This window comes from Rhinolophus sinicus, chromosome 7 (genome assembly GCF_057876585.1).
Source record: "Rhinolophus sinicus isolate RSI-liver-muscle chromosome 7, RSI-T2T, whole genome shotgun sequence".
Lineage (NCBI taxonomy): Eukaryota > Metazoa > Chordata > Mammalia > Chiroptera > Rhinolophidae > Rhinolophus > Rhinolophus sinicus.
The window spans coordinates 54,802,716-54,828,746 of record NC_142507.1 but is presented as its reverse complement, the minus strand read 5'-3'; the positions used below and the strand labels follow the sequence as shown (position 1 = coordinate 54,828,746).

At 41.6% G+C, this 26,031-nt stretch overlaps 1 protein-coding gene across 4 annotated transcripts in view; it reads left to right on the top strand.

Moving 5' to 3' along the window:
- The window catches only part of ASH1L (ASH1 like histone lysine methyltransferase), a 142,512-nt gene that overhangs the window by 69,338 nt on the left and 47,143 nt on the right, over positions 1-26,031 (top strand). For all 4 annotated transcript variants that reach the window (XM_074318857.2, XM_074318858.2, XM_074318859.2 and 1 more), the window contains 3 exons: positions 3,566-8,132; positions 20,717-20,818; positions 24,051-24,792. In XM_074318857.2, the coding sequence (XP_074174958.2) occupies positions 3,566-8,132; positions 20,717-20,818; positions 24,051-24,792 (5,411 nt within the window). The remainder of the gene's footprint in view (positions 1-3,565; positions 8,133-20,716; positions 20,819-24,050; positions 24,793-26,031) is intronic.

Genomic DNA, 26,031 nt, shown 5'->3' with positions numbered 1-26,031 from the left:
TCAGAATAATTATTTTCCATATAGTTATGTAATTAATTTGATAGATATATTTGTTTCCATTGTTTTCACTATTTAGAGAGTTGGGATATTTTTCTTTATGACATAATTTTGTTTCTTAAATATGTGAAAGACTTAATTGTAAAGTCAGAACCTAAAGCAGATTCGCAGAAATCTTACTTGTAGACTTGTTTCTTCCCTCATACGTCACTGTTTTTATTAATCTTTGCCTTGTTCTTCCATTTTTAATGTAATCAGGTGTAATGTACTGATTACATTGCCTCCGTTCATTCCCATCTTATACAAAAGATAGCACATGATATAACTACTGTGCTAACAGCAGGATGTTGGTGTTTCCTCCCCCGCATTTCATACTACTCAGTTTTACGGATGTACTTTGGTTTATTCAGCCAGTCTCCAGTAGGTAATCATTTGGATTATTTTAGGGCTTTACTATTAAGATATTGGTACATTTTATAGCTTTCTGGAGACGTCCTGTTTTTGCCAGAGTATCTTGGGATAAATCTCCTAAAAGTGGGATTCCTTGGTTGAAAGTATAGGTAAAGGGATGTGGTGTTTTTCTAGTTATTACTAATTTCCCTTCTATAAGGGTTATACCATTTTATATACAGCACATTTTCACACATGTATGCTTCAATTTGTTCCTGGGTTTTCTGTCTTGTTCCATTGGTTCTTTTGTCTTTTCATGTGTTAGTTCTATACTGTTTTAATGGTAGAGGCTTTAAAAAATATTTGGTACGATTATTCCTTTGCTTTTCTTATTTTTAGATTTTGCTGGCTATTCATGCTTGTCTACTTCTCCCAATGAATGTTATAATTTTTCTTATCACTCAAAGAAATCTTGGTATTTTTTTGGGATCGCATTAAATTTATAAATTTGCTTAGGGAATATTGTCATTTTTATGTCTTCTAGTCACAAACACAGTATGTGTTTTCGTTTGTATTTTATAGTTAAGAATTGTTTATGTCAGTTATACCTCAATAAAAAAAATTATGCTGAAATGTGAAGAAAAAACCCTTTGTCATCCAAAAGTAAAACAGACTGTTGTAAAAAATAATGAATTTATTTGTAAAGTGTATAGTGAGGATTCATGCATTATATAGCAAGTTACTTCCAACTCTAAGATTTTATATAAAAACATTTTAAAGAAAATATGAATGTATCTTATTGTCTTTTCTAGACCCCTCAAATTAAGAGAGAACTTGATTGTTTGTTAAAGACTATAATTGAGAAGAGTTAAAGGAGTGGAAGTAGGTCTGAGATTGTCCTGTATTGGTTTGAAATCAATGGAGGAGGCGGGCAATAAACTATGATTTGAAAAGAGGACCATGGGATATTACTTCTCTTTTCAAAAACAGTACATTCATATGCTAATGTGTATTTAGTCAGTCTAAAGTAAGATGAAAGTAGACTATTAATTGCCTTTTAAAAGCAATGTCACAAAATATCACAGGGATATTTCTAAATACCTGGTAAAAACTAGGTGTACATGGTTGAAAGTCCACCAGCATAACATGTTGATGGCCTCTGATATAGCAGCAGTAGAACTAGCATACTTTGGCATTCGTGTAACATTATTAGGTTTTTTTATTTTTATTTAATTTTAAGTATAGCTGCTATACAGTATTATATTAGTTTCAGGTGTACAATGTAGTGATTTGACATTTTTATACCTTTCAGTGTGATCACCACACTAAATCTAGTAGTCATCTGTCACCATGCAAACTTACTGCAATATTATTGACTATATTCCCCTTCACCTTTTTTATCCATCCTCCCAACCCTCCCACACCCCCCATCAACCATCAGTTTGATCTCTGTTTCTATAAGTCTTATGTTAGATTCCAAACATAAGTGAAACCATATGGTATTTGTCTTTCTTTGCCTGACTTATTTTACTTAGCATAATACAACAGGTCCATCTGTGTTGTCATAAGTGGCAAGATTTCATTCTTTTTCATTGCTGAGTAATATTTCATTGTCCATCTGTATCACATCTGTAATCATTCATCTATCGCTGGATACCGACCGTGTTTCCCTGAAAATAAGACCTAGCCGGACCATCTGCTCTAACACGTCTTTTGGAGCAAAAATTAATATTAAGAGCGGCTCTTATTTTACTATAATATAAGACTGGGTCTTATCTTATAATGTAACATAATATAATATAATACCAGGTATAATATAATATATAATACCGGGTCTTATATTAATTTTTGCTCCAAAAGACGCATTAGAGCTGATGGTCTGTGTAGGTCTTATTTTCGGGGAAACACGGTAGGTTGCTTCCATATCTTGGCTATTGTAATAATGTTGCAGTGAACGTAGGGGTGCATATATCTTTTTGAGTTTGTGTTTCCTTTTTCTTCGTATAAATACCCAGAAGTGGGATTGCTAGGTTGTATGGTGGATCTATTTTTAGTTTTTTTGAGGAACCTTCATACTGTTTTCCATAGTAGCTGTACCAATTTGTAGTCCCACCGAAAGTGCATGAAGGTTCCCTTTTCTCCACATACTTGCCAACACATGTTATTTGCTGACTTTTTGATAACAGCCATTCTGATTGGTGTGATATGATATCTCATTGTGGTTTTGATTTGCATTTCCCTGACGATCAGTGACATTCAGCACCTTTTCACGTGCCTGTTGGCCATCTGTGTGTCCTCTTTGGAGAAATGTCTCTTCATCTACTCTGCCCATTCTTTTATTGCATTGTTTATTTATTTATTTTTGTAATTGACTTGTATGAGTTCCTTCAAAATTTGGGTATCAACCCCTTATCAGATATATGATTTGTGAATATTTTCTCCCATTCAGTAGGTTGTATTTGTTTTCTTGATGGTTTCCTTCACTGTACAGAAGCTTTTTCGTTTGATGAAGTCCCATTTGTTTATTTTTGCTTTTGTTTCCCTTGCTGGAGGGGACACGTCCAAAAAGATAGTACTCAGATTGATATCAGATAGCTTACCTATGTTTTCTTCTAGGAGTTTTATGGTTTCAGGTCTTACATATAAGTCTTTAATCCATTTTGAGTTTGTGTTTGTATATGGGGTATATGAGTGGTCCAGTTTCTTTCTTTCTTTTTTTGCATGTATCTGTTCAGTTTTCCCAACACGGCTTGTTAAAAAGCCTGTCATCTCTCCATGGTATATTGTTGCCTCCTTTGTCATAGACTAATTGACCATATACATGTGGATTTATTACTGGGCCCTGTATTATGTTCCATTGATCTGTGTGTCTGTTTTTGTGCCAGTATCATGCTGTTTTCATTATTATAGCTTTGTAGTATAGTTTGAAATCAGGGAGCTTGATACTTCCAACTTTGTTTTTTCTCTCAGGATTGCTTTAGCTAGTCATGTTTTTTTGGTGTGTGATTCCATATCATTTTTAGGATTATTTGTTCTAGTTCAGTTAGATTTTTTTTTTAAAGCGCTATTGCCTATCTTATATCTGAGATGTGATCGATTAGTTTGTTCAAATGTAATACTAAACTGAAGTGGTATAAGCTTTACTCTCTCTGAAACCTTTTTCTTGTTCAAATTTTAGGACCCTTCAAAATTGTACAAGAAAGCAGGTGATGTTGCCGCCATTGAATGCCAATCTGAAGAAAGCATCCATCTTCATTCACAGGGAGAAAACAATCCTTTGTCTAAGAAGCTTTCTCCAGTCCACTCCGAAATGACAGATTACATTAATGCAGCGGCCTCCGCGCTGGTTGGTGGCCGGGATCCTGACTTAAAGGACAGAGCATTACTTAATGGAGGAACGAGTGTAACGGAGAAGTTGGCACAGCTTATTGCAACTTGTCCTCCCTCCAAGTCTTCCAAGACAAAACCGAAGAAGCTGGGGGCTGGCACTGCGGCGGCAGGACTGGTGGGCAAGGGCTTGACCAGGAGCGCGGGCGTCGGCTCTGTGGCTGGGGTCATCCATAAGGGCTTCATAAGGAAACCAGCCATCAGCACAGCGCTGGGCTTGGTCACTAAGGATCCTGGGAGGAAGCCGGTGTTTAATGCAGCGGTGGGACTGGTCAGTAAGGACTCTGTGAAAAAGCTAGGAACTGGCACTACAGCGGTATTCATTAATAAAGACTTGGGCAAAAAGCCAGGGGCCATCACTACAGTGGGACTGCTGAGCAAGGACTCAGGAAAGAAGCTGGGAATCGGGATCGTCCCAGGTTTGGTGAATAAGGAGTCTGGAAAGAAGCTAGGATTTGGCACTGTGGTTGGACTGGTTAACAAAGACTTAGGAAAGAAGTTGGGCTCTACTGTCGGCCTCGTGGCCAAGGACTGTGCAAAGAAGATTGTGGCCAATGCAGCAATGGGGTTAGTTAGTAAGGACATCGGCAAGAGACTAGTGAGCTGTCCTGTGGCAGGACTGGTCAGTAAAGAGGCCCTGAACCTGAAAGCCGAGGCACTGCTCCCCACTCAGGAGCCCCTGAGGGCGTCTTGTAGCGCGAACATCAGTGCTCATGAGAGCCAGGAGCTGTCCGAATCCCTGAAGGACAGTGCCGCCAGCAAAACGTTTGAGAAGAGCGTCATACGGCAGAGTAAAGAAAGCATATTGGAAAAGTTCTCAGTTCGAAAAGAAATCATCAATTTAGAGAAAGAGATGTTTAATGAAGGAACATGCCTTCAGCAAGACAGTTTCTCATCCAGCGATAGGGGCTCATATGAAAGCTCAAAGCATGAAAAGCAGCCTCCCGCATATTGCACTTCTCCAGACTTTCAGATGGGAGGTGCTTCTGACGGGTCTACAGCTAAGTCCCCTTTCAGTGCAGTAGGAGAAAGCACTCTCCCTTCCCCATCACCTACTGTGTCTGTAAATCCTTTAACCAGAAGTCCACCTGAAAGTTCTTCACAGTTGGCTCCTAACCCGTTACTTGTAAGTCCTACCACAGAACTAATGGAAGAAATTTCTGAATCTGGTGGAAAGAACCAATTTACTTCTGAAGGTACCCACTTGAACATTGGTCATAGGTCTATCGGTCATAGCATGAGTATTGAATGTAAAGGGATTGACAAAGACCTGAGTGATTCCAAAACTACACATATAGATATTCCACGAATAAGCTCTTCTCTGGGAAAAAAGCCAAGTTTGAGTTCTGAACCCAGTATTCATACAATTACCCCTTCAGTTGTTAATTTCACTAGTTTATTCAGCAGCAAGCCCTTCCTAAAGCTGGGTGCAGTCGCTGCACCTGACAAGCACTGCCATGTTGCTGAGAGCCTGAGCTCCAGTCTGCAGTCCAAACCATTGAAAAAAAGGAAAGGAAGAAAAACTCGGTGGACTAAAGTGGTGGCAAGAAGCACGTGCCGGTCCCCAAAAGGGCTAGAATTAGAAAGATCAGAGCTTTTTAAAAACGTTTCCTGTAGCTCACTATCAGGTAGTAACTCGGAGCCAGCCAAGTTCATGAAAAACCTTGGACCGTCTTCATTTGTAGATCACGACTTCCTGAAACGCCGGTTGCCAAAGCTGAGCAAATCCACCACCCCGTCTCTTGCTCTGTTGACTGACAGTGAAAAACCATCTCATAAGTCTTTTGCTACTCACAAACTGACCTCCAGCATGTGTGTCCCTAGTGACCTCTTGTCTGATATTTACAAGCCCAAAAGAGGGAGACCTAAAGCGAAGGAGATGCCGCAACTGGAAGGTCCACCTAAAAGGACTTTAAAAATCCCTGCCTCCAAAGTTTTCTCTTTGCAGTCTAAGGAAGAACAAGAACCCCCAATTTTGCAGCCAGAAATTGAAATTCCTTCCTTCAAACAAAGTTTGTCTGTGTCTCCTTTTCCGAAAAAGAGAGGCCGACCTAAGAGGCAGATGAGGTCCCCAGTCAAGATGAAGCCACCTGTCCTGTCAGTGGCTCCATTTGTTGCCACCGAAAGTCCAAGCAAGCTCGAGTCGGAAAGTGACCACCATCGCAGTAGCAGTGATTTCTTCGAGAGTGAGGACCAGCTGCAAGATCCAGAAGATCTAGATGACAGTCCCAGGCCCCCTGTCTGCAGTATGAGGGACCTGGAGATGGACCCAGATAAAAAAATTGCAAAGAGAAACAATGGACAGTTGATGAAAACAATTATCCGCAAAATAAATAAAATGAAGACTTTAAAGAGAAAGAAACTGTTGAATCAGATTCTTTCAAGCTCTGTAGAATCAAGTAATAAAGGGAAAGTGCAATCCAAGCTCCATAACACCGTGTCAAGTCTTGCTGCCACATTCGGCTCTAAATTGGGCCAGCAGATCAATGTCAGCAAGAAAGGAACCATTTACATCGGAAAGAGGAGGGGCCGGAAACCCAAAACTGTCTTAAATGGCCTTCTCTCTGGTAGCCCCACCAGCCTTGCTGTTCTTGAGCAGACGGCTCAGCAGGCGGCCGGGTCAGCATTCGGACAGCCGCTGCCCCCTTTACTGCCCTCGTCTGCCAGTAGCTCCGAGATCCTTCCGTCCCCCGTTTGCTCCCAGTCCTCTGGGACTAGCGGGGGGCAGAGCCCTGTGAGCAGCGACGCAGGCTTCGTGGAGCCCAGTGCGGTGCCCTACTTGCATTTACACTCCAGACAGGGCAGTGTGATCCCGACTCTGGCCATGAAGAAGGCCTCCAAGGGGAGGAGGCGCTTATCTCCTCCGACTCTGTTGCCAAATTCTCCCTCGCATTTGAGTGAGCTCACATCTCTGAAAGAAGCCACTCCTTCTCCCATTAGTGAGTCACACAGTGACGAGACCATTCCCAGCGACAGTGGAATCGGAACAGACAATAACAGCACCTCGGACAGGGCGGAGAAATTCTGTGGGCAGAAAAAGAGGCGGCATTCTTTTGAGCACGTGTCTCTGATCCCCCCCGAAACCTCGACAGTCCTCAGCAGTCTTAAAGAAAAACACAAACACAAATGTAAGCGCAGGAGTCATGATTACCTCAGCTATGACAAGATGAAAAGGCAGAAACGGAAACGGAAAAAGAAATACCCGCAACTCCGAAATAGACAGGATCCAGACTTTATTGCAGAGCTGGAGGAATTAATCAGTCGTCTAAGTGAAATTCGAATCACCCATCGAAGCCATCACTTTATCCCCCGAGACCTCCTGCCAACGATTTTTCGGATCAACTTCAATAGTTTCTATACACACCCTTCTTTCCCCTTAGACCCTTTGCACTACATCCGAAAACCGGACTTAAAAAAGAAGCGAGGGAGACCCCCTAAGATGAGGGAGGCGATGGCTGAAATGCCCTTTATGCACAGCCTTAGTTTTCCTCTTTCGAGTACCGGATTCTATCCCTCCTACGGCATGCCTTACTCGCCCTCACCCCTTACCGCTGCCCCCATAGGCTTAGGTTACTATGGCAGGTACCCCCCCACTCTCTACCCGCCTCCGCCGTCCCCTTCTTTCACCACTCCGCTTCCCCCTCCTTCCTACATGCATGCCGGTCACTTGCTTCTCAATCCCACCAAGTACCATAAGAAGAAGCATAAGCTGCTTCGCCAGGAGGCCTTTCTTACCACCAGCAGGACTCCCCTCCTTTCCATGAGCACCTACCCCAGCGTCCCCCCCGAGATGGCCTATGGTTGGATGGTGGAGCACAAACACAGGCACCGGCACAAACACAGAGAACACCGGTCCTCCGAGCAGCCCCAGGTTTCCATGGACACTGGTTCTTCCAGATCCGTCCTGGAGTCACTAAAGCGCTATCGATTCGGAAAGGACACTGTCGGAGAGCGATACAAGCATAAGGAAAAGCACCGGTGTCACATGTCCTGCCCTCATCTCTCTCCCTCAAAAAGCTTAATAACCAGAGAAGAACCGTGGGTCCACCGAGAGCCTTCAGAATCTAATCCTTTGGCTTTGGGATTGCAGACACCTTTACAGATTGACTGTTCGGAAAGTTCTCCAAGTTTATCCCTTGGCGGATTCACTCCCAATTCTGACCTGGCCAGCAGCGATGAACACACAAACCTTTTCACAAGCGCAGTAGGCAGCTGCAGAGTCTCAAACCCTAACTCCAGTGGCCGGAAGAAATTACCTGACAGTCCCGGACTGTTCTCTGCACAGGACACGTCACTGAGTCGGCCTCACAGGAAGGAGCTTCTGCCTTCCAGCGGGAGGCCAGCCCAGACCTCGGCAGGTAAGGGGGCCCTCGCGGCCTGTCGCTGGCTTAGAGAAGTCGATAATTGGGCCCACTGGTTGCCTGGCACGTGGACATGAACTTTTAGTAGGTCTACTGGCTTTTGTTTTTATAAATGTATGTTGAAATGTTATCTTGGAAGTTTTCATCTTCGGTAGATGTGAGAAGAAGTGAGATAAGGCATGTCTTTGCCTCAATTCATACTCATCTTTTCGAAACCAGTAAAAGTAATTTATCTTTCTTAACTCAAAAAGGCAGTTCTTTAGTGAGGAACGGCTCCTAGATATGTTGGTAGCTATGCAGAATTTTTAGTGTATACTAATGTGATAATTATAAATGCTTCTGTGTTGCAGGAAGAATAGTCCGTATGTCTCAAAAATCTAAGCATCCAAATTATCAGCTTCACAAAATTTAACTGAAAATTCAGAGGGACTTCATTTTGCAGATTTCCTTTAAGTAACTTTATAAAAGCTGCTTCTATTCATATAAAATGACATAAAACCAACCTAGATAATGCACTCGTAATGTCTAGAAAGTGTCTTAAGAATTGAAGAGAAGATAGAAACATGAAAGCGGAAGCACTGCCCATTCATATGGAAGCTCTCTGTAAGTCAGGAGTTTTTTAATCAAAGATCTCAACCGTACACGTTTGTAAATTAACTCTAGGAAATCCGTAAAACTTCTGGTGCTATAAGGAAAATTATATGTGTGTATGCTTGTGTGTAGTTTTTAAGAGAAGGTCCATACGTTTCATTGGATTTTCCAAGTAAACTCTTTAAGCCTCAATATCCCTTCCTATAAAATGGGATTCATAGGGTTATTATAAGAAGTAAATGGGATTATAGTGTAAGCAAAGTGATTTGCACGTAGTAATCACACAGATGCTAATAGGTATTGTTATTAAAAACCTGAATAGTAGAGGAAATGATGAGCTCCCTCAAAGACAAGTTTTTGTTCCTAGTTTTCATTATTCGTAAAGTTGAAAAATAAAAGCTACCTTGATGGGGAAGCTGAGCATTGTTTAGTTGTTAACAATGTAGTGTAATAAAAGGGGAAAAAATCCTAAACTTTAGTTAGGGTCACTCAACAAAGAAAATTTTTTTTTACATCTTTAAAATTTGTTTAATAATAGATAGGTAATCTAGGACCTTTTAATAAGGTATTTAATTATAATAATTCACTCACTGCTGTTTTTTATTTTATTTTTCTAATTCATCGTTAATCATAGTTGCCATACAACATACAATATTATGTTAGTGTCAGGGGCACAGCAGGGAGTCAGCATTTATACCTTACAACGTGATCGCCACAATAAGTCTAGTAACCATCTCAACAAATTTTTGACAAATATATATTTAATCAACAAGAGTGGTGGCCTAGCTCCTGTCTGCCAGGCATTCATTCTCCTTTGTGGGTCTCGTGATGGCACAAGGCGTGTGGGCTCACTATTCTCGGGGAACCTAGAGTGGAGCCGCTGGGCCGCCGGGGCCTAAACAAAGTACGTTAATGTCATTCAGTTGCTACGAGGGCTGTGGAAGCAGAAGAGAAAGTACAGGGTTCTGGGGCCTCACTCAGCCAGCTCCCCGGAGAGAGGGACCCTAACCTGTGACCTGAAGGCTGAGCAGCAGTTAGCGAGGTAAACAGAATGCCACTCTTACGTTGACCCCTCATTCTCTCAGTCATGTACTTCCTGAATTCCAGGGCACCGCGCACAGTTCCGGCCCCTGGCACGTACTAGCGGAGAGGAAAGGCCTGAGGTCTCGCTCACTCACTGGCAGCGTAGTGAACGTGAGCGATAGAGGGGAGAGCACGGAAACAGTGTCGGACTTGCGCAGACTCCTGCCGAGTTGGAATAGCAGCAGTGTTCGGGTGGACAGTGAAGGGGGAGGGCTGACCTGCTCAGATGAGAGTTTTTGGCTTAAAACTTGTAAGATGAGGAGCCGCTAGTTTCTCAAGCTGAGGCGTGAGCGGAGGACACTTGGAAGATCCGGAGCTGGAAAGGAGCTTCCGTATTTAAAAGCCTTGGGGTGGGGGTGTCATCGTGGGAGCAGAGGGACCACAAAGCGGAATGGTGAGAGTGCCTCATCCACAGGCTGAGACAGAGCAGAGCACATTACACACCTGAGCCCGGAGAACATCGGGCGGCTGTGGAGCAGGCAGTTGGACGTCTAGTTCTGGAGCTCAATAGAGATGCTTGAGCTGGACATACGGGCATTTCACTGTGAGTTCTGAAAAACGTGTTTGGCGGTATCATTCACGAAAAATCAAAGGCCTTCTGGGAAAGATGGAGTTGGGAGCAGATTCCTAAAACCTATGCAACTTTGTAGCCAGAGCACCAAGAAAAATAATTATTCTAGGGAATACCAGCAACCGTTAAAAGGACTTTAAATTGTTTAATAAATAAACAAAATACTACAGTAAACATAGGGACTTAGCTTTTTAGGAAAATGTGAAGGTAGCCGGACAGGTGACAAGAAGGGATGAAGCTGCTGAGCTGTGGACACAAAAGCGTGTCATTGGCAGCGAGATGCAGAGGTACCAGGTGGAGCACATTCTGGTGTATTGTCCTTTTTCGCTTGTTTTGTGAGATTGGGGAAACCACACAGTAAGCACTTGTAGGAAAGTCTGGCCAGTTGGAGCCGAGGAAGAACGTAGGATGAACGTGCGTTGGGAACGGACGGCCTCGGCGTTTCGTTTTTGTTAGTGTTCTCTTCGTTCCGCTGCCTCTAAACATGAATGTGTTTGGAAAATCGTGTGAATTCATACAGCTGCCATGTCATCCTGCTATTCTGCTGTTTATCCGTTGTACATGAGCACGTTTCCTTTGCAGAAACACGATAAAAAATAGACTGTGCACTTACGAATCGTCAGTTGGGGCCGCATTCTGCAGTTCCCTCTCTCGGTGGAATCTGGGGGTGTGGCCCTCCCACCCAGCTCCCCACTGTGTTCACCAGCCAAGAAGCTCCCCAGCCCTCTATGTCCAGAGTTTTGATTAGGGCTTCATTCCATAGGATGGTGGAGTTAAACCACTGGGCCTGTGCTGGAACCAATCTCTAGCTCCCCTCCACCCACTGGACCGGATGCTGGCCCGGAGTTTCATCCCTCTCATCATGTGATCGGTCTTTGTAGTGATAACTCCTATCCTGAAGCTATCTTGGGGTCCACCTAAAGTCACCTCTGTGACATAACAAAGAAAGGCACTTCTATCCCTCAGGAAATTCCAAAGATTTTTGAAGCTCTGTGCCAGGACTCAGAGACAAAGAGCAGATATATTCTTAAAAGTTTTTCTTTGAAAATACAAGAACAAATGTATTCGTTATTATATCACACGTCTAAATTCTTGTGTTAACTGGTCTATATCTTGGAATCTGTCCATCTTCACAATTACTCTTTTGATAAGTGGATAGAAATGACTTGATTTTCCAATAGGAACTTTTTTTCAGGTACACATGAAAACTGATTTACCTGTCCTCTTAAAACCAGTTGAAAAGATTTTTAGTTAAGGAAAATAAGTAAAAAGTACTAAATAAGGCATATGGTATCTTCTAACTGGGTCAGTTTGAAAGTCATAACTTGTTTTGTTTAGACGAAACTTTATATACCTGATTTTTTATCTTCCCAGTGTGATGGTGGCTGTCCCTTCAGCACTTACTGTGAGTCTGTTGTTTGCCAGATGCGAGGAGCACAAGCAGGAGTCAGATACCGTGTCTGCCCTCACGTTTGCAGTTCGGCAGAGAACAGACATGTGTGTGATTATCAACAGCTGCTAAAATTGAAATATTCACAGTGTGTTTGGGGAGCACAGAAAAGAGGGACTCGCTTAAAAGGAGCTGAGAAGAGGTTTTGAGTTGGGTGTGCAAGAATAGAGGGTGAAGGCTGCTTCTTACAGAGAAATAAGCTTCTCTGGGTCAGGTCCTGCGCTTCGGTACCTGTAAGTGGTCAGGTACGGGGCCCCGACATGAGGCTGGAAAGGTAGGCGGGGGCTGATCATAAAGCCCCTGGTTTATAGACAAGGTACCAAGGAGTCTGGAGTTTACCCTGTAGGCAAGGGGCAGTTTTAGAGCAGAAGAATGACAGCTGTATGGTGGACGGATTAGAGAAACATCAGGTGGACCAGTTTGGAAATTGTCCCAGCGAAATATTACGGGGTTTTAATAAGGCCGTGATAGAGATGTATTCAGAAGTACCGTGTTTCCCTGAAATAAGACCCAGCTGGACCATCAGCTCTAATGCGTCTTTTGGAGCAAAAAATTAATATAAGACCCGGTGTTATATTATACCCGGTATGGTATTATACTGTACTATACTATATTATATGATATTATATTATATATTATATAAGACCCGGTCTTACAGTAAAATTACAGCGGGTCTTATAGTAAAATAAGAGCGGGTCTTATATTAATTTTTGCTCCAAAAGACGCATTAGAGCTGATGGTCTGGTTAGGTCTTATTTTCAGGAAAACACGAAAATAAGTAGATTTCGTAGTAGATTTTTAAAAGCGGTAAGGGGGAAGGATTTTAGAGTGTCTTCAAGATATCTTTCTTGGGCAGTTGGTTGGATGGTGATGTGATAAAGGAGGTGTGCGAAGGAGAAGGCTGGAGACAAAATGGATTGGGTTTGTGCTGTTGAGCGAGATACGTGGGTCTGTAGCTCAAAAGAGAAATCAAACCTGAAGATAAAAGATGCAGACATGATTGTTGAAGCCATGAGAAGGAAGCATAGATAACATTTAGGGGGAACACACTGGGTTTCCTGAGGGAGCTTGTAGTCAGGAGTGTCAGTGCTAGTTAGAGAAGGATTGGAAGTAGATGGTTTGCTTTGCTGTAGCAGATTATCTTAATCTAAGAGCCGTGGTCTAAGAGCCCTTTCCATAGTATCAAATGTTAGATTTCTGGGCGTTAAGGAATGAAAGGGAAATGAGGAAATCAGACAATTAAAATTCTTACAGCTTTAAATTTTATGGCAGTTCTGACTGGTTTATTATTTACTCTTATAATGTCAAGGAAATAATTGTATCTTCTCAATCTGTGATTATTTTACAGTTTTTCTTCAAGTATAAAAAGAACATAACTAAACTTCGTGTTATTTTAACTTGACCTTCTCAGTCTTCAGTTGGTATTTTCTCCATACATAACTTGAAGAGATAGATTCATTATACATGGGTTGGTATCCTGTTAAAATGTCCAAAAAAGTGCTTATTATACCATGTATTACAAAATCGTCATTTACCTTCGTGACGTTGTTATCCTAAAACAGCTCTGAATGGCCAAAACAGGGCAGTTTAAGCAACAAAATAAATAATAACAGTATTGGATTATAACTTAAAGAATAAGGGAAATATCCATGAGTCCATGACAATATAAATGAATGACTGATTAAATAAATAAATGGAGGAAAGGGACACCTCTTCCTTACGATACATGTAGACTGTCCCTTTCAAGGAGCTGGAGCTTAAGCCCCTCTTGCTGGTTCTGGGCTGGATTTGGTGACCTAACTCCTAAGAGCAGAGGACGGAAAAGGAACAGTATTAACTGTACAGGAAGGAGGCCTAGCAGACAGCACCTTAACCAAGTGCAAGGTTAACGTCCCTAGTGATCAGTCACAATGGGGCAGGTGCCCTCTGCTGTAGTATCAGACGGGAGCTTCAGTCCTGTGATACTCTTTCCAGAAACTCATAACCCCCATCTTATCATAAGAAAACTAAACAAAAAAAGGAACAAAATGCCTGACCACTACGCCTTGAAAGGAACAAAGACCTGAAAAAACAGGAAAGGTTGAGAACCTTTCACAGATCAAAGGAAATGGGTTAAGGAGACATGACAACTAAGTACAATGTGACGTCCTAAATTGGACCCTGGAATAGGAAAAGGACGTAAATGAAAAAGTTACACCACTGTCAATGTCATAGTTTTGACAAATGTACCGTAGTTACGTAAGATGTTAACATGAGGGGAAGTTGGATAAAGGATGAGAATTCTTGCACTGTACTGTCTTTGCAACTTTTCTGTAAATTTAAAATTATTCCAAAACCAGTTCAGTTTTTAAAAAAGCGGACGACCAGTTGTTTAGTGAAACCTATCTCAAACTGGTAACTGGTTAAGGAAAAAATGGATTCTTTACTATTAATATTGAGTAGCCTTATTGTAAGTGTTCGTTGGAATAAAACAGATGTGATTGATAAGTTATGTTGGTGTAAATTTGAGGGAAAATAAGTGAAATCAGATTGGGCGCAGGCAGGAGTGATGGGCCTTCACATGTAGTCTGCGGCCCGGCACCTCAGCTTTCTGTCCTGGTTCCCCGGACGAGGACTCGGCCTCGGCCTGACTGAATCCTGCAGCGGCTTGGAATGAAACTAATTGCAGCTTGTAAACCTTTAGCAAGAGGAACAGGTGTGATCGTGTGAGAAATGATGTCCGTGCTGTGATTAGTTAACTCCTTTTTACTCACACACGATGTAAGTGCTGTTCTGTACCCGCAGTGTGAGAGCAGCTTGATGCGAACGGAACTGCAGTGACATTAGACACTTTCAGTGAGGACAGGGTTTCTGGTTTCACCCAATCTTACTAACTAATTCTGTTTAATTAAGTATCTACGTTAGATAGACATGAAATAGGCCTCGTCTGAGCTGTTGCGTCACGAGATTCCGTTGCTGTTTGCGGTGCATTTCAACTCATGGCTGGCTGCATGTGCCACAACCCGCAATCTGATTTCAAGAATGGGGAGAGCAGAAGCATGGAGCATTTTTACACTTACAGAGTCCAAGTTACACAATCAGCAGGCAGCCGGACGTGATTGTAGGTGTTGATAACTGTTTTGCCTCCCATGAATAAATTAGGGGGAAATCTTTTTGTTTGGAAAAAGTATATTCACTGTAAAAGTATAATGGTCGAGGCAAAGCATCCTGAGTTTTATTTTGGTTTTTAACTGAAGAATTTTCTGATTTCTGACATTTCTCTACATGGTATATAGATAAACCCATAAGTGAAGTGTGAACATATAGAGATGAAATCAGAACATTGATTGTGGTGATTAGTGCGGTTTGGGGAATTTCTAGAGGAATTCCATTTCAGTGAATGATCTGATTTGGGCATTATGAGAAATAGCCCAATTAGAAGGAGAAAAACACAGACTTCTAGCTTAAAAATCACCAGCACAGGCTCTGAATCATAGTGCATTTAATTGGTGAGTCAGATGAAATGTACTGCTTTCAGTAAATGTATTTCCCACAATTGGAAACAGCTGTTTTCATGGTGGAGCCAGCTCTTCTCTCAGCATTCGCCTCATTCAGAGAAGCTTCCAGCGTTCCCGTGAACTGTGAACCAGAGCAAAGGATTCAGAACTTGAAACAAAAAATCTTGATCAGAGGTTTTCAAATAGTTTGGTATTAAATTTTGCAACTTGCTTTAGTTTCGGTGGGAAAGAGTGGTTTAAATGTTAGAAATTAGTTTTAAATATATTATTTTAAAAGTAATTTATATAGTCTTTGAACTGACTATTGTATAGTATCCTTCCAAATCGAGCAGACTTACTCTGTTTTTCCATCATTTACCCAAAGATATTTCTAGCATTAGAAACATCAACCCTCTCGTTCAAACCATTCCCTAGTTACTTGGATCTTTAGTATTGAACTCCCAACAGGGTGTGACCAAAACTCATGCTGTATTAAGTTATGAAAGTTTAATAGTGGATTTAGTCTAAGGAAATGCACATTTAATCCTACAGCTGCTCATTCACTGTGTTCTTTGCTAATTTACGTTTGGAAATTCCTCATCTTTTAGTCTGGGATACTCAGGGCTTCAGTGAAATTAGGTTGAGTTTTTATTCTAGTGTTTTCTTTGTGATGGCTCCCCCCACATACAGACGCTATTATCTGTGGGAATTTTCTCTATTTATGCTCATATCTTTGCCCATTTGACTCTGTCCTCACACCCAGGCATCTATCTGTAAACTTATTCCTTTTTTATCTTTGTTTCAGTTCCACGTGTGTAGACATCCATCAAGATCTCTTGTGACAAATCAGCTTCAGAACCTCTTCTTGGTTCCCACCCATTTTTGTGTATAATGTAAAGATTTCCACATTCTTATCCCTTTAAAATCCAGTTATATTCTTTGTTTTCTCAACTTCCTGGCATTCTTATTCATGAATTCATCTTACGCTTTTGCTATAAAACTACCATCTTTCTGCTTTTTTGTCTAATTTGATACAGATGTTTCCCCAAAACCTGTCTTTCTTTAAAAGCTCATTGAATAACGGCCACAAAGATCCAGAGATCCCACAACCACGCCGCTCCCAGAGCTCCTTCACGTCTCTAAGTTGGTTTTTAATTGTTAATTCCCTCTTTATTGTCCCGGTTTATGATACTCAGTTTGATTTTCAGGTTACCTCCTTACTAGTAGGCTGCCTTCTTTTTCACATGAAGGCCTCTATTCTAACAGAAGAAAAAACTTTCTTGTAGTAATCAACTTGCATTTGTGTTGAAGTCCAGTTTGAGTTAGGCACTTTTGTGATTAATCTGTAATTTCTGCTTCCTTCGTGTGTCTACAACTTCTAAACATATTTCTGAAGCTGTCATCTGAGTGATGAGAATTCGGTAGTGTTTCTACCCAGTAGTTTTGTGAGTTGAGGAATTCCCACTTACGTTCCTTGTCGGCTTCCAAAGTACTTATTACTCAGTTTTACTCTATACTGAAATGAGAAGTGATGGGAACTCTGATATCTAAAGTTACACGTGTTCTCAGTGTGTATTCTTTGAGGAAGGTTCTGATTTTCTTACACTGGAGGACGTACAAACTTCTGATCCTGTGAGGAGGGGACAGTCTTCACAGATCCCTCCAGGCAGATCTGAAATGACCTCTGATGAGACATGAACAAACATTCGTCACGTGATGGAGACGGCAACAAAGCAGTAACTCCCCTTAGGACTCAGCCATGACTTAGAGGAACCAGAGGAAGCAGAGGAAACAGAAAACTACTTTCTCCCCCGGTCCAGGGCTGACTAGAAAGCCAGACACCTCCCGGTTCTGACTCATCATTTGGGCACGTCCGGTCCTGTTGATGTCATCTAGAACATAATCCCAGCCCTGGAGAAGACTCGGTGGATTAGAAGCTTCACTTCAGAGGAGCTTTTTCCGACCTGACAGTTACCTACCAGCCGTGGAGGTACCTATCTTACTAGTACTTCTTCATTGGAAGTACTTAACTTTATTAGTGTTTCTTTATGTTCAAGATAAATGCTTGATATCTTAGATTAGTCCCAGTTCCTACGTGGGCATAAGTCCCTGCCCTTCTTTAATTTTTATTCTAATATCGAATGGTTGCCTGTGCGTGTCAATGACATTGATAAACCCAAAGAGTCAGATTATGTGTAATAGTATAGCACTTATAAAAACCTTTTGCATTTTTTTACGTTATCTCATTTTGGATCTCACAACAACCATGTGAGTTAGCGTGCTTTATTAAACCAACACTGAAGTACGTTTCCTTGCGTGATCGTACAGTTTCCTTACGGCAGAGCCAGGAGTCAGCCTCGCCAGGCCTGATTCCATGCTCATGTGCTTACCACTCCACCGCACTCGCTCTGCCTGGCCTTCTGTTGGAGGTTTTGAGACATTAACTACGTTGGGCTCTTTTGAAATGGACATGCTAGTTCTTTGGGGACATTATCTTGCTCTTCTCCGGCCCCCCAGCTGCGTAATGGCACTTAGGAAGCAGGGTATTTCTGGCAGTGCTGGAGATGACGTTTGCAGGTTTCACGTGCTCGGGCCAGTTTGAACAGCTTTCGAACATCTTTAGCACGTACTTCTTGCACTTGAGTTTATATCGTCTTTTTCCAGTCTTGAGCTTGGTTGCTTTACATCATTAGGTAACAGTTTTTTCCGATATCCTCATCCTCTTATTGCTTAAGCAGTGTTTTTAAATGAAATAAGAGTCGAGATCTGATGATTCCCGAGCCCTAGAGACCGTGTCTCAGGGCTACAGCCTGGTTCCCTCAAATACAGAATGTTGTCAAGAACAGCTCTGCTCTGTATGAACAGGGGATTCAAACAGACTTTTGAAAATGAAAGATGAGAACCTTCCTGAATGAAGTTTTATTCCAGTCTCCTAATAAATCCTAAGAGTAGGCAGCTGGCCTCCATTACTTTCAGGAAATGACAAATGGCTCAGAAGCTAAGCAAGCTAAGCCATCTCTCTCTCAATTGTTTCAGTTTCTCAGGAATTGCTGTACAAGGCTGCCAATAACGGTCTCCGGGGATCTGCCCCCATTCCACCTCCCACTGTCTCCTCTGCAGCTCCAGATGCCACCAAAAGAAGGAGCTTTGAAGAAAGTGCCTGTACCCTCCTTTACCCTGAGGTGGGAGAGGCCAGGCAGGCTGGTTCTCAGGATTGCCTGGTGCTCAAAGGTACAGTTGAAGCCTTCATCAAAGTTTTCTTGAAGATGACCAAGAAATTTGGGAAACGTTACCAAGTAGCCTAGATACTGAAGACGGAGCTCAAGCGTGGGTGGCACAGATGCCGCCTGAAATGTAACCCATGATGACATACAAGACCCTAAACGCGCTCCTGGAGGGCACAGACTATGCGCTGCGTCTTACGTCTCGCCACCTCTGCAGTGCCCGGCATAGGCCCACGCACTGAAACTGTTCCATCCGTGACAGTTTATGACTGAGAGAGAATGCTGTAGAAGGCGCTGTCCAACCCTTCTTCCTAGCACTTGACCTAAGATTGTTTGCCCAGGCAGCAGCAGAGTAGTGACAGAGAGTTCAAGGTCTCAAGCTTCTTGGCCACTGTTGTCTTCTGTCTTGGTTGTGTGTCTGAGTAGGAAATAATTATCTGTCCGGTATATGAATTTTTCAGTATTAATACTTAAAGTTACGTCTTCATTAATGCCTGGGCTTTTACTTCTTACTTTGTCGTGGAATTTAGCTCTTTAATGGAAATCTTTTCTGAGCCATACTCTGGGGGGATTTATTGTACTGTTTTAAAATCCCTTTGTGTCTGTTTTTAAGATGCAATACTAGACCTTCTTGCTTCTTGATTAGATCTGACAGTGGTCATCACTGGGTTTCAGAAGTAGGATGAACTATCACAGCACCAGTTTCCCAGAATCCAGCTTGTTACTCTTGAATGGCAACGCATAGTCTTCTACCTTCCTGAGTGGTGCAAAAAGAGCCTGCTTCAAGGATTGACAGTGGTGTGATTTAAGATCGTAAGCGATTCAAACAAAGCCCGTGGTGTAGTGTTTGTCTTAGAGCAAGGGAGACAGTAGCTTAGCTCCATTCAGTTCTTCTGTCCCCAGATTGTCTGTCGGTGAGTGAGTCACTTCTGCAGTAAGCAGTTAACTCATTTAGAGGAGATCTTACAAAATCACATCTTTAAGTATTTGACTTCTTGTACCTTTTGTGCCTCCAGTTATATGTCAGGCTTTTTATTTGTAATGTTTTTCAAGTTAAAAGTGAACATTTCAGAGTGCTAGTAGTTTTCTGACAAACATGAAATGGACAGTCGTTGTGTATTCTCAACAGCTGGCGTTTCTCTCTCTCTCTCTCTCTCTCTCTCTCTCTTTATTTTTTAAGGAGGGCGCAGCTCACAGTGACCCATGCAGGGATCGAATCGGCAACCTTGGTGCTACCAGCACCACACTCTAACCCACTGAGCTAACTGGCCACCCCAACAGCTGGCTTTTTCAGTCATGAGGAATCCAGTACCAGAACCAAGTATATTTTATTCAGGAAAATAATCTTTCCTGAATGACATACTTTTCTCTTGAGTAGATGTGTTAAATTATGCTGCATTAATTTGGGGTTTTGGTAAAAGTACAAGACTTGCCGAAAGGACATTGACTTTCTTTTTCTTCATGAGCTTTTATGTAATAACCAAAGAACCTTAAGTGTACAGCTTTAAAGGAAGTTTATTATAGTCCTTGGGTTAATTAGTCAATATGCTATAGAGGAAAAACAGGCTATGAAAATGACCTCTGTGGATTATCTGGGATATGTAGATTTTAGGTCCAGCTCTTTAACTTTCATCTCTGATTCTGTTGAATAAAATGCTCAGGTTGGACCTGCTTTTTTCACATCAGTCATTTCTAATTAATTGCTTTGTAAGTTTTGTCAAATTTGTGTGATAAATTTGAATCAATAATCAGGAACAGATTTAATTAAACTTTTGTTAGTGATTTTTATCAATAAACATCTCAATTACATGTTTCATAATGGTAATATTAGGTTGGTGCAAAAGTGATTGCGGTTTTTGCATTATTTTTAATCTTTTAAACCTCAATTTTTTTTACACCAACCTAATACATAGAAACAGAATCATTCGTTCTCTTCATTCTTCCACTCAAACTAGTTTCCCGCTGGTACTGTCACGGGAGAAATCATGTGTCTGAGACCTGTGGCATTCTGTCGGGGTGTCCAGTGTGGCGTGTCCACTGTTCACTGTCCCCTTCCTGCTGCCTTCGAAGTCCTGTTATTTCAGGGAATAGCAGTAGCACCAATTGAATGATTACACACAGAATGGCTTAACAGTCTTTTTAGACTGGGATTTTCCTATGATGTCTGTCTCTTCCTGTCTTTCCAGGTTCCCAGCCAACCTCAGATAAGTCTTCCCAGCGAGCGTCAGAAAGCACAAACTGCAGCCCAACCCGGAAGCGGTCTTCATCTGAGAGCACTTCTTCAACAGGCAAGTGCTGTCGATTCACCAGCCATTGGAGATAACGTCCCATCTGTTACTTACGAACAGAATTACAGCCTAATACTGTAGACCTGCAACGTGAAGGGAAACGTGTTACATAGTGACGTACACCATACATTGTAGGAGAAAACACAAGCGGTTCTGGGATGTGAGAACCACTAGTGATGGACCTTGAAACAATGTAACAGTCTCCCCTGGGTGCCCCTCTGTGTCCAGCTAGACGTGGAGTAGTCCTCCCTCACCTGCGGGGTTCTGTTCCCTGACCCCCCAGTGGGTGCCTGCAGTCAAAGGAGGACTGAAAACCATGGTGGAGAGGACAAAGTAAGGGGTGAGAATGTATCTGACACAGTGACAGCAGCGCGTCTGAGAAAGGCACAGAAGTATACAGTAGCGCAACGCAGCTTTTGCTCCTCGAGTGTCCAAACGGCGTATGATGCGGGTTGGAGATGAAGCTGTCAGAGTAATGAGGGGCTGTGGCGTGTATTCGCATGTGCTGCAGTAGGTTGGTTGGGGTGTTTGGTTTTGTTTTTCATTTGAAGCGAAGCAGTTGGGAGCCATGAAGGAATTTGAACAGGGAATATAAAAATTGTTTGATATTTTGTATCAGGCAGAATAGGCTGAATTTCCGTGGCGTCCGTGGCGTAAAACACCAGAGATGTGGGTTTTGTTCGTGCTGTGTGGCCGTCCTGGCCTGTGCCTTGTGTCCTTCTCTGCAGGACCCCGTCTGACAGCAGCCTCTGTCTGGGACGCTGCTTGTCTTGTGGAAAAGGGTTAAGGGCCATAGTAAAGCACTGACTGACTCTTAAAATTTCTGCCCCAGTAACATGTTACTTGTCACATTGCAATGCCAGAGAAAGTCACAAGGTTAAGTCTTACATCAGAGAGGTGTGGGAAGTATAATCGTACCGAGGAAGGAGCAGCAAATATTTATGAACAGTAATAATCTACCTCATGCATTTTAGGAAAAGACTGAAACATTACATTGTGGAGAACGGAGTGGGGAGAACAAATGCATAAAGACAGTAGATAACGGCTTCAGGTTTGGATATGTTACATGTGAACTGTCTTTGGGCTATTGAGGTAGAGATGTTGGATAGCCATTTGGAAGCAGTGGTTTGTAATTTGAGGCACATGGCAGAGACACGGGTCTAGTCGCATATTATAAACTTGAGTCTGACAGTGAATGAGATTGCCCAGGGAGAAAGTGTAAATTGAGAAGATGACAGGAATGGAGATTTAAGAAGCATTAGCATTTGAGAAGGAACTGGAAGAAAAGATGTCAGTGAATGACATAAAGATTCTAAATAAAGTTTTAAATAGGAAAATCAGAGAGTACATGTCTTAGAAGCCTCTTACTGTCAAATGTAAAGAGGTCGGGTGTCAACTGTAATTGAAAAAAACAGATAAATAAAATAGATTATCTTTCATTCAAAAATACATATATAAAGGCAAAATAAACATTATCAGACAAACAAGTTTAAAGAATGTATTGCCCGTGGGCCTACAGCAGCAGAAAAATTCTTCAAGCAGAAAGGAAGTCATACTAGATGGAAATGGATTTACCAAAGGAATGAAGAGTTCCAGAAATTTTCATTAACTAGACAAATATAAAGCACCTTTTTCTCATGTTGTTTTGAAGTGCATGTAGAATTATACCAAGATACCATCATTTTGGGCCATAAAACATCTCAATAAACTCAGAGATTGAAATCATACAGAGTATATTGTAAGAACACAGTGAAATTCAATTAGAATTCAGTAACACAGGATATCTTGAATTCTCCAAATATTTGGAAATTTAACAACACACTTCTAAAAAGCCCGTAAGTCAGAGGAAATTCACAAACAAAATTCGAAAATATTTTAAAGTGAATAACAAAATGTATACAAATTTATGGGATATAGCTAGTGCTGTATTTTGATCTTCAAAGAGTTACATTATTAAACAAGAAAGGTCTGTAAATCAGTAGCCCAAGACCTCACCGTTAGGCAACTAGAAAAAAGAAGAGTAAGCTAAGCCCGAATTAGAAGGAAGAAAAGAGCAGAAATAAACAGAAAACATAGCGAAATCACTGAAAGCTTATGCTGGTTCCTGGTGGAGGTGGGGCAGATAACTAGCCAAAAGGATTAGGAAAAAAGAAAAGTTGAATTAGAGCTGAGGGATTTCTACAGTTACATTAAATGGAGTTGCAAGTAATTGGAAGATAAAGTGTATTATAGAAACAAAGGAGGCAGGATTTTCAAGAATAGTGATGTAAAATATAGCTGAAGTTTGAAACTTTAAAAAACACTGAATTTAAACAAGACTATTGGATATTATTTGAAGGAAGTTATTGGTAATTTGAAAAACAAATTCCATTGTAGTCTGATGAGATTGGAATCCAGAATGTTGTAAAGGAGTCTCGAGAGTAGTTCCTGCTTTAGTCACAGAGATAAGAAATCCGCTACCTTTGGAAAAGTGGACCCTATGATCATTAGTAGTAAACTAGGCATCTTGAGAAGTGGCCTATTTTGATCTATTTGGCCTATTTATAATATTGTGAAACTAGCATAGCTTGCCCAGAGGAAATTCAGTATTTCCCACGTGGATTACAGTCATAAAAAGTTGCTGAGTGGTTTCGGAAGAAACAAAGATTACCAGATCATTGGGCCACTAGGATAACAAGGTTTATCTAAGACCACTTATTTTCTAATTTTACTAGAAACATATTCTTTCTAAACTAGTTTATACAGATGTTTTCTATTCTAATTTTAAAGCTCTCCCCAAGAAGAAAGTTTCACTTTCATTCCTTTGCCGTTACTGTTAGGAAAAGCACTGAACTAGACAAACATCTATATTTAAAGTTTAGGTCTCTAGCCAAGATCCAAGATTGATTTGACTGTCAAGTACTTGAACTGGACATTCATTTTTGAAGAAGTAAACTCTTATTTCATTCTGTTCCTCATCTCAGAGAGTAGGAATTGTTTTTTTAATCCACATATTATTAGGGAAATATGGACCAATTTTGACTGTATTATGGTTACTGTAATGTACCTTATTCAGAAAGGTAAACTACCAACTTACCTGTGAAAGACAGATGCCTATGGTATTATGATATTTATTTAATCTTGCTATGAAAAATAGAGCAATATCCCTTGACTTTTAATCCTGTGTAAAAAGTTATTTTTATAAATAACTAGCTGTGTTCAATTTTTATCTCTGTGTGATTTGTCTTATCAGTGAACGGCGTTCCCTCTCGAAGTCCAAGACTGGCTGCGTCTGGGGACGACGCTGTGGACAGTCTGCTGCAGCGGGTGGCACAACGGGAGGACCAAGAGGCCCTGGAGAGAAACATGGACGCCGTGGTGGCATCTGCCTCGGTGCCGCCTGCCTCCAGCCCAGGCCTCAGCCACAGCAAGGAGCGGCCCCTGGGGAAAGCAGACAGCCTTCTCGTGCCCGCGGTCCCCACTGACCCCTGCGGTAATGGCATCTCCCTCCTGTCTGAGAAGTTGCCAAGCAGCTGCTCCCCCCATCATATCAAGAGAAGTGTAGTGGAAGCCATGCAGCGCCAAGCTCGGAAAATGTGCAATTATGACAAAATCCTGGCCACTAAGAAAAACCTGGACCATGTCAATAAAATTTTAAAAGCCAAAAAACTTCAAAGACAGGCCAGGACAGGAAATAACTTTGTGAAACGCAGACCAGGTCGACCTCGGAAGTGTCCCCTCCAGGCTGTGGTATCAATGCAAGCATTCCAGGCTGCCCAGTTTGTCAGCCCAGAACTGACTGAGGGTGAAGAGGGAGCAGCACTCCCCCTCGGCCCTGACACGGTCACAGACGTCATTGAAGCTGTCGTTCAGAGCGTAAGCCTGAATCCAGAGCACAAGAAGGGCCTGAAGAGGAAAAGTTGGCTGTTGGAAGAACAGACCAAGAAAAAGCAGAAGCCATTCCCTGAGCAAGAAGAACAAGAGAATACTAAAAGGTAAGTCCTTGTTTATGTGAGTAGGGGAGACTAGCTTTTGTACAGGTGTAACATACCTGTGCCGCTAATAATTCACTTCATCTTAGAGCCTTGCGTTAGGTAGGATCTGTCCTCTGTCAGAGTGTTCTTATTCATGGCTTTCCAAAAGCATAAATAATTATGAAGCAAAGCGGATGCAGCAGTCCAGTTCAGAGCCCTCACTTTGCAGAGGAGGAAATCAAGGCCCGGAGAGGTCACGGATCCTTTCCAGTAGCTATAGCTGTGTGGGCGGGGTTACTGTTACTCTCGCACCATCTGTCTTACCTTCACTGTGCTCTCACCTTTTCATCCTGACATCAAAGACTTTCTTTTTTTTTAACTTTTATTATTTTAAGTTTCTTCAGGACCCATCAGCTCCCAGTCAAGTAGTTGTTTCAATCTAGAGGCAGCTCACAGCAGCCGGCCCATGTGGGGATCGAACTGGCAACCTTGTTGTTAAAAGCACCATGCTCTACTCAGCTGAGCTAACCAGCCACCCCGTCAAATACATTTTTAAGTCTTCCTACATGTTAGATTTATTTTATTCCTAGTGTCCTTTTCATATTTTTTACTTTTTTCTAAAAGGTATAAAGCAGAAAGTAAAACAAAACATTTAATCCTTTTGTTAGGTATCCAACCAGGTTCTTTCCCTGGAGGTTTATTTGATATTTTTAAATGAGTCAATACAATATTCACCATTTGAGATGGCGTTAGCTTTACTAAATACAGCATGCTTGGTGTCACTTAATTGCACCCCTAGCTCACAATTAGAGAACTTAAACCTGCTAGACGCATTTTCAACCTTTTAACATAATATTGTCAAATTGATACAGATTATCAGATCGACCTCTTGATAGCCACACCTGTTGATACTTTTACTAACATTATGCAGTAATAGTTGTGGACTACTTGCCCCACCCTTATCTGCCCTGGAAATTATCTCTTTTTTAATCTTTATCAATTTGACAGAAGTGAAATGTACTTCCTAAATGTTACTTCCTACTTGTTTCAGTTTGTACTTTTTGCGTATTGGAGGAGATTAGTATTTATCTTACCTATTTTTAAGTGCTCATTATATATAGTAAGAATATTAACCCTTCATGTTTGTTGTTTGACATTTGATTTTGTTTATGTTTTCTGTCAGCCTTTTTCTCTGTCATCTGCCTTGATGAATCCTAAATAGAGAGGTTTTTCACATCACTCTGTGCATACATCTATAAA